Consider the following 8,596-nt stretch of genomic DNA (forward strand, 5'->3'; position numbering starts at 1 on the left):
TGGTTATGCCTATCTGTTGTAGTGAGTATGATCACAATTGTAGCTCTTGGTTCAGAAATTACAGAAATCGTCTACTTTATTTTCTGATTCTTGGACATCAGATCTCAAATTAATGCATCGATTGATGTTATAATTTCATTTATCTATGCTAGTTTTTGAATATTTATTAGTTAATTCAAAATATATATCAGCATACCTGTAGATCCCAGTTGCTGTGTGCCAGTTACCTGCAAAACAGTTTAGAAGGGTCGCATTCCTGTCGTGTAACAACATGCAGTCTGATAAAGGAATGAAGGTGATACTGATAATGTTTTTTGCATTGGAAACTGGAAAGTGGCACAATAAGAAGAAGAGTGTTCTGCAATCAGGGTGGGAAAAGTTCATCCAGCTTAGGGGACTAGGTAAGACTTGATGGGGGTAGTTTATTTTGAGGTAGGCAGGATGCTGCTGTGGGTTAAAGCATTTAATATAGAGAAAACCGTACAGCAAAAGCAAAAAGTTTGAAGATGAGAATGTATTAATAATTTCTGTGATTGCTTAAGAAATAATGAATAGCCCAGTATTTGTATAGAGTAGTTTTCATGAAGGTAAACAGAGAACAGACCACTTCTGTGATGAATTGAGTCCATACTGGAAAAGGGATCAACTAATAGTCTATTTCTTTTTCAAACATCTTTGTCATAACATCACTATGAAATTTGTCAGGTATTTGAACCAATTTATTAAATATCTCACATTAGATAAGTGAATATGTTTACCCGTGTTTTGTTTGAATGAGGACTGGCTGCTATCTGTCAGCCTGTCAAGATGATTTTTGAGTAAACGGGAAGAAAAGAAAATTGGCCAAAAAAAAAAATCACCTTTCACGTGTTGCAGGTGAAAGCTCGAGCTACTACCCGAGAAGTCATGGCCACTTACAGTATCGAGGACATAGTGATTGAGCTTATAATTCAGCTGCCTTCAAATTACCCACTGGGCTCAATAACAGTGGAAAGTGGGAAAAGAGTTGGAGTGGCCGTGCAGCAGTGGCGAAACTGGATGCTTCAGCTAAGCACTTACCTCACCCATCAAGTAAGTGTGCGGGTACTTGCACGTTAGGCTTACTGAACTAGAGAGAGATGGCTGCTTTACCGTGTGAAAGGGCAGTAAAACTTTCTCTCTTCTGCTTAAGTCGAAATGGATACTATATTTTGTTGAATCCGACAAAGGTCTGTATAGTCGAAGCTATGGTTTTTCCAGTAGTCATTATGGATGTGAGAGTTGGACCAAAAAGAAAGGTTGAGCACTGAAGAAGTGATGCTTTTGAACTGTGGTGTTGGAGAAGACTCTTGAGACTCCCTTGGACTGCAAGGAGATCCAGCCAGTCCATCCTAAAGGAAATCAGTCCTAAATATTCATTGAAAGGACTGATGCTGAAGCTGATGCTCCAATACTTTGGCCACCTCATGCGAAGAACTGACTCACTGGCAAAGACCCTGATGCTGGGAAAGATTGAGGGCAGGAGGTGAAAGGGGATGACAGAGGATGAGGGGGTTGGATGGCATCACCGACTCGATGGACATGAGTTTGAGCAAGCTCCAGGAGTTGGTGATGGACAGGGAAGCCTGGCGTGCTGCAGTCCATGGGATCAGAAAGTCAGACACGACTGAGCAACTGAACAGAAATTTGTCTAAATGATTTGACCCTGCCAAGCTTATTTTAATTTTTAAGGCTCTGTAGCGTTTTTCCCTGGTGTTTGAGAAGAATCGACGCTTCTTCATTGACGCTGTAGATGTTATAGAACAGTGCATGGTATTGCAGTTTGAGAGGGAACCTTTTTGTGAGTCTCGGGATAGCTGAATGTCTCCTGTGCTGCTTTTACTTTAACCTTTCACCTCTCCTGTGGTGAGAGAAATCCCAGTACTTTCAAAGACCTTGTTGCATTTTAAACAGATTGTTAAGTCTTCTCTAGTTTTGTTTGCACATGGTGATGCTTCTCAGGCATTCTACAGTAGAGGAAAAGTATTTTAAAACGAGTCTATTCACTAATGTAGAGCTGGAACAAATCAACATTTGAATAGGTGAGATAGTTAATTTCATCATATTTAGTTAAAAGTTAGGAGAACTGATTCAAACGACTTAATTATTTAAAAAGTTTCATCAAATAACAAGCAAAGACTATAAAAATTGAAAATTGGGGCAGAAGCCTTTCTTTCAGGTCGACATTTAATGGAGAAACTTACCTGGATCCTAAATCGTGGGAGGTTATTTTGAAAACCAGTATAATAAAACTTAGAATTGTGAATATAGCCAAGCAGACACTCTTCTCTCCAGATTATAATACAACTTTAAAATTTGTGAAATTGGATAAAGATAATATTGGTGATTTAAAGTGTGTATTAACTTTATTATTTTTTTTCCCTTGTTAACAGAATGGAAGTATTATGGAAGGCTTAGCATTATGGAAAAATAATGTAGACAAACGTTTTGAGGGTGTTGAAGATTGCATGATTTGTTTCTCAGTCATTCACGGTTTCAACTATTCTCTTCCCAAAAAAGCCTGTAGAACATGCAAAAAAAAGTTCCATTCAGCCTGTTTGGTAAGTCTAAAGAGAAACTAGCTTATTTATATCTTACGTACATTAATATTATATATGGATGATATCTAACCTTGGAAAACAGTGGATGTTAAACTCTTAATTGTGGTTAATGGGAGACATATTAAAAATGATTTTTGAAAATCTGTAAAAGAAAATTAGTAATTTACTGAGACTGGTGGCATCAAAGCACTTTAACAAATGGAAGTTTCTAAAATAGCTCCTGGCACTTAAAAGACGGATGGTTTTGTAAGATGTATACTGTAAGGGAGACGGAACAAATTGGAACTGAGAGCCATCTGGCATCAGAGCTCTTTTGCTCTTTTTAAGCATCGTAAAGAAAGTCTCACCGTGTTCAGTTTCATCACAGCTGGTTTCTTTATACACCCCGTGTTTGTGAGCGTGAGCCTGAGTGCAGAGAGCCGCACGCATTTGGAAGGAGCGCTGAGCTGTGCTGATACGGGGATGAATGTAAAGAACAGACATTTCAGCGTTCTCCCTTTTCTTACTTCAGCCATTTTAGTTACTTTAGTCAGCAGAGCACCAGCTTGCTGACCTGAGTTTCAGTTTTCTCATCTGTAAAATGGAGGTAATGAAACCTTTCTAAAGGTTGTTGAAAGGATTAAAAGAAGATGATTTACGTAAAACCTAGCACTATTTAAATGGAATGTGCAAAGCTGAGCACCACTGTTCAATAAAGGAGTGCTGTATTCATCTTGTTTTATTTTAAAAAAAGATAATATTGTCTTTTCAACTTGGCCAGTTTGATAAGAGATGTTTGCTTTAATTTCCATTTTGTGTAATTAATAAAGTAAATTTTTATATAAAAAAATTGTTACTTTAGATGTATATGTAAAATGACAATGTGAAAAGTTTTTAACACTTAGACTTTTCTTTTTCAGTACAAATGGTTTACATCTAGCAACAAATCCACTTGTCCACTCTGTCGCGAGACCTTTTTCTGAGATTTTTGTTTTCCCCTCATTGGAATTGATCCCTGAAGTAATTCAAGCAAAGGCAGTGGATTTGGATTCATCTTGAAGTGTTGATGTGAGGAGGCCACTGAGCATTACTTTCAGATAGGGCCTTCTCTGGAAAATTATTTTGGTTCATGTAATGATCCTAAAATCAGGTTTACTTATCTTTAGATTGCTTTGTAAATGTTTGGAAACCTTTTCTTTTACATAAAAATATTACATATTGGAGAGGAAAATATTTATATTAATAGTTTAATCTCTTTGTACATTTAAAAATAAATATGGAAAAACCCTAACGTACAGAGTCGGAATCGGTGAAGGCATTGCACAACTGTATTATACTGATAAACTCATTCAGTTAGTTGATCTATGTTTAGAACTGTCCGAGTGAGATAAATGAATTGAGAGGATTGATTTACATCCACAGATATTTTGAGACTTATTTATTAGTTACAACAACAAAATTAATTAGTATTCTGATATTTGTAGATTATTTTAATGATAAAATGACATTAAGCTATTAATATAGCTTATCTTAAGCTATTTAAAGCATGCTCTGAAAGCCTATGTAAAAGAGTATAAACAACTTTAAGGTGCCTCCATTTATTAAGGGTTTTAAAATTCAGAAAATTAAATTCAGAACACTGACCTTTTTACTGTAAGAGAATTTCCTTGTGCTAGTGAAATTTGGATTGCAGACGTGTCAGTGAATTTATTACTCAGTTGCAGTGAGTCTCTGGAGGGTGAGAATTTGAGAGAAACAGAAGTCACCTTATTTTATTCATGAAGCAGAGTGGTGTTCCTCTGTCAAGAGCAAAGAAATAGTGAATTATTTGTGAAACTTAAGAGTGGTGGAAAAAGCAAAAAATATAAAAATACTGTAGGAGGCTTTAAATTTTGTAAGCAAATTTTGCTATTCTTACTGGTCAGAATTACACTAAATTAGAGAGTTGAGGGGAGCTAATTTTTTCTAGCCTTCATAAGTGCGAGTTAGACATTTTAATACTAAGTATAATTCAGTGTAACAGGCTGAAATGGGGTAGGTGAAGACCTGTGTTTTGCTACAGCATTATTGCCCTTAAAAACTGTGTCCAAAATATAAAAGTGTGAAAGTTTGGAACTTGGAATAATTTTATTGCAGTCTTCCATCACATGGGAAATAATTAGCCTATCTCACAGCAGGGTTACTTGAAAACTCAGCTAATCATCTCTGTTGCAAATGTTTAATTGGCAAAAAGCAACTCGTGTTAAATAAAATTACTGCTTACTATCAACTGGGTAAAATGGTTATTATTGAAGTAGTATGAATGTGGTCAGAGCATTGTAGTGGAGACTGAAGTATTACGTGTGAGTTAAAGATCTTGAGTTGTATTGTAGATACAGTGTCCTGCCCAGTTTTATCTGTCTCCTAAAATTTTCTCTGTCGTATTTATTACCGTATAGCCTTAGGCTCAAGGAGTACAGATAGCAAAATTCTACTACCTCTTCTTAACTCCTTTCTTAAAATATTCTCTCTTTTTCTATGTCTCTCTCTGACATAGTAAACCCAAAAGATTGTGTTACTCCTCTATGAAAATTGCACACTTTTCCTTAAAATTGTTTTATAGTAAGGCTTTGTTTATAACTTTCCCAGTATTGGTACGTCTTGGCTTCTGACCCAGACCCCAAGGAGAAAAGAAAAGGGGAATGATGGAGCATTTTCCCACATTATTCTTCAGGGCATCAGGTTCTCGGGTGAAACACTATAATTAAGTGAGATACCTACTCCTCATACTTAGGACTCTTGGCACATTTCTTTGAGACTTGTAAATACAAATGTAAAGCTTGTTATTGTTTATACACTAAAGAAGAAGCTTTCCAAAATAAAACTGAAATTCAGAATATCACATATTAAAATTTTGTTTATATAGCTTTGACAACTCGAGAGCATCCCTTAAAATTCTAGCATAAGGACGTTTTAAAATTGCATGAGATTCAGAGCCCATTAGCAAAATTGTTAATTTAAAGCCCTGATGTAAATTGCAAATTTTAGAATTTATTTTTAACTCTTATCACATGCTGTAATGTATGTATATAAGTTTCTGTGGCTTAAAGCAATGTCATTACTTGAGTTTGTGTGGTGTGAATAATTATTTGATTGTTATACTATATGTGCCCATTAAAATTCTTTTTAATTGCAAAATATTTCAAATATACATAACAGTAATAATAATATAAATGCCCTTGTACTCTTCATAAACTATTTTGCCATATTTGCTTCTGATTTTTAAAGAAATAAAATGTTACTCTTTTGTACTCTTCCCTGAGACCATCTCCTCCTTCCCTCATTGAAGCTCACCCACCCTCCTGAAGTTGGAATGACTCCTTCCTGCTTAAGATTTCATATTTTACCACATGTTTGTGTCCATAAATAATACAGCAGTTTTTCAGAATTTTGTGATATCCTATCATATGTGTTCCTTTGTAGTTTCCCTTTTCATTCAACATTACTGCTGTTTTGTATCATTGTATCAGTTTGCTTGTCATTTCCCTCACTAATGGTCATTTCAGTTGTTACTTTTTGCCATTTTGAACAGCGCTGCCAGTGTACGTTCTTGATAATATTTTCTTACGCAAATGAAACATGCTAGGTATTCTGAACACACGCCCCCAAAATGGAATTTCAGGTAATAGATATTCTGATTTTAGATGTGTGCTCTGTGACTTTGCTGTTTAGTGTCTAAGTTGTGTCTGACTCCTACGTGTTGACAGATTGCTCTCCACCGTGGTGTGTAAGTTTGTGCTCTCAATGGCGGTGCAAGAGGATTCTGGTTTTCCTAGGTCATCACCAAAACACTTAGTCTTCTCACTTTTGAAGTGTTCCAGTCAGAGCTGTGAGATAGCACCTCTTTGTTTTCATTTGTATTTCCCTGGCTACCATGAATCTTAGCTTTATTCCATATATTTATTGGTCCTTTTTTGGTGAATATATCATCTATATGCCTGTTTTCCTTGCAGATCACACATGTTATTGATCCTAATGTTTTATCTTTTACAGGGATTCTTCTGGCAGGTGGCTTGACATTAACACGGTCTTTGGCTGTCTGTAATTATACAGAATTTTTCAGTTAAATTTAGTCCAATTGATCATTCTTTTCCTTTATGACTGAGGCTTTTCTGTGTTAGTTTTTAAAAACTTGTTCCTTCCCTGAGGTTTAAAAATATATATGTATATATTACATATTTTGTTCTAAAAGTTACAAATTTCACCATATACCTAATTTACCTGAAATGCAATGAATGTTGTGACTGTTAGGTAGAAATCCTACCCCATATGGGTAGCTGGTTTTCATAATATTATTTTCTAAATTGTCCATCACCCATTGACTTCACAGTGCCTCCTCACTTTTATTACCAAATCTTGTATGTATATTGGTTTCCCGTCTCTGTATTCTATTCCAGTGGTCTATTTATCTGTGTTAATTCTACGTATATATATTTTTTTCTTTAAAAAATAGCTTTACAATTAATCTTGCAGAGTAGGCAAGCAGTCTTCTAGTCTTGTTCTTCTCTGAGACTTTTCTGAGATAGACATGTCCTCTGCTGTCCAAGGACTCTCTTAACTCCCCTTCCCCTGCTGCGTTCTCTCGTGGCCAGTTTGCCCTTAGGATGCTGAGGCGTCTTATGGAAGAATCTGGTAGGTGTCCACCCTCGGCTTTAACTGGTGAGGTTTTACAGTCCAATTATTCTGTTTCTATGGTTTTTAAAATTAGAGGCAAAAATTTTGTGTGTTTATGAATGAAATCCTTGAGCCTCTCCATGAATTTTTCTTTCTGTTTTATAAGAAGAAAGAAGAAAGTTTTAGTCGCTTAATCGTGTCTGACTCTTTGCAGCCCCATGGACTGTAGCCCGTCAGGCTCTCCTGTCCATGGGATTTCCCAGACAAGAATACTGGAGTGGATTTATACCTGTTTTATACAAGTTTCTGCAAAAGGACTTTTGGGCCAAGCAGAGGATTTAGCATGACGGTCAGCTAGTTCCAATAGTTTTGACAATGTCTTTTTTTTTTTAACTGTGATTTTCTTTTTAAGGAGAGCAACTTATTTGGGTGCATGAAGGCATAACTAGTTTGTATATTTGTTGTCCAGATTTTATGGAGGTACCTGAGGAGGTTAAGAAACCTCAGTTTCCATGACATTCCAAATTGATGTGTTATCTCAAAAATACTGGCTGCAGTATATCAACTTACTCTTTTGTCTTTAGGAATATTATGTACCCTATAGAAGACCGTAAGTTTGACCGCTGGAGTCTACCTAGTTAAGTATTGGATACTAAAAAAACTCTGATGTGGTTATTGTATAGCCGGAGAGTATTATTCCTTTTCATTCTTTAAGACCCATTAACAGTCTATACGAACTTAGGAGTGGCGTGTTCAACACGTCTATTCTGAGCGTGGATTTCTTTAACTGTGTACCTATAACCATGGCAATTTATTTCATCAGCTAAAGTTAAGAGAGTTTCTTGATATGAGAGGGCATACATTTCTAGTGTATAGTTGATAGTAAAATGAGAAGGAGAAAGTGAAGATATACATCATATAGTATCAGATTTACTTTTGCACATTGATCTTGTACCCTGCAACCTTGCTGAACTTGTTTACTAGTTCTAATTGTGTGTGTGTGTGTGGTGTGTGTACAACTTAGAATTTTCTATATATAACGTCTTACCATTGGCAATAGTGATAGTTTTATTTCTTTTCCAGTCTGGATGCATTTTATTAGACATCTGACTAGAAATTCCAGTATTGAATAGCAGTGGTGAGAACAGATAATCTTTCTTTCGTTCCTGATCTTAGAGGGTAAGCTTTCAGTCTTTCAGCATTATGATGTTAAGCTGTGGTTGATACAATCAAATTTAAAAGTGACCTAAGTACAAATTAGGAAGATACTTCAACTAATTAATCTAGGCTGCAGTTTCTTGGTGCAAGAGAAAAGAAAGTAAGCTGGTAGCTCAAAGGGCTATAGGAGGCAACAAATTTTTTATTTTTGTCATGCTCTTGAAAAA

At 35.8% G+C, this 8,596-nt stretch overlaps 1 protein-coding gene across 1 annotated transcript in view; it reads left to right on the plus strand.

The window, feature by feature from the left end:
- The window catches only part of LTN1 (listerin E3 ubiquitin protein ligase 1), a 55,281-nt gene extending 49,422 nt beyond the window's left edge, over positions 1-5,859 (plus strand). The window contains exons 28-30 of the mRNA XM_043892791.1: positions 877-1,071; positions 2,412-2,579; positions 3,479-5,859. Of these exons, the coding sequence (XP_043748726.1) occupies positions 877-1,071; positions 2,412-2,579; positions 3,479-3,541 (426 nt within the window). The 3' untranslated portion in view covers positions 3,542-5,859. The remainder of the gene's footprint in view (positions 1-876; positions 1,072-2,411; positions 2,580-3,478) is intronic.
- The last annotated feature ends 2,737 nt before the right edge of the window (positions 5,860-8,596 follow it).

The sequence above is a fragment of the Cervus elaphus genome, chromosome 31 (assembly GCF_910594005.1).
Source record: "Cervus elaphus chromosome 31, mCerEla1.1, whole genome shotgun sequence".
In the NCBI taxonomy this organism is placed as follows: domain Eukaryota; kingdom Metazoa; phylum Chordata; class Mammalia; order Artiodactyla; family Cervidae; genus Cervus; species Cervus elaphus.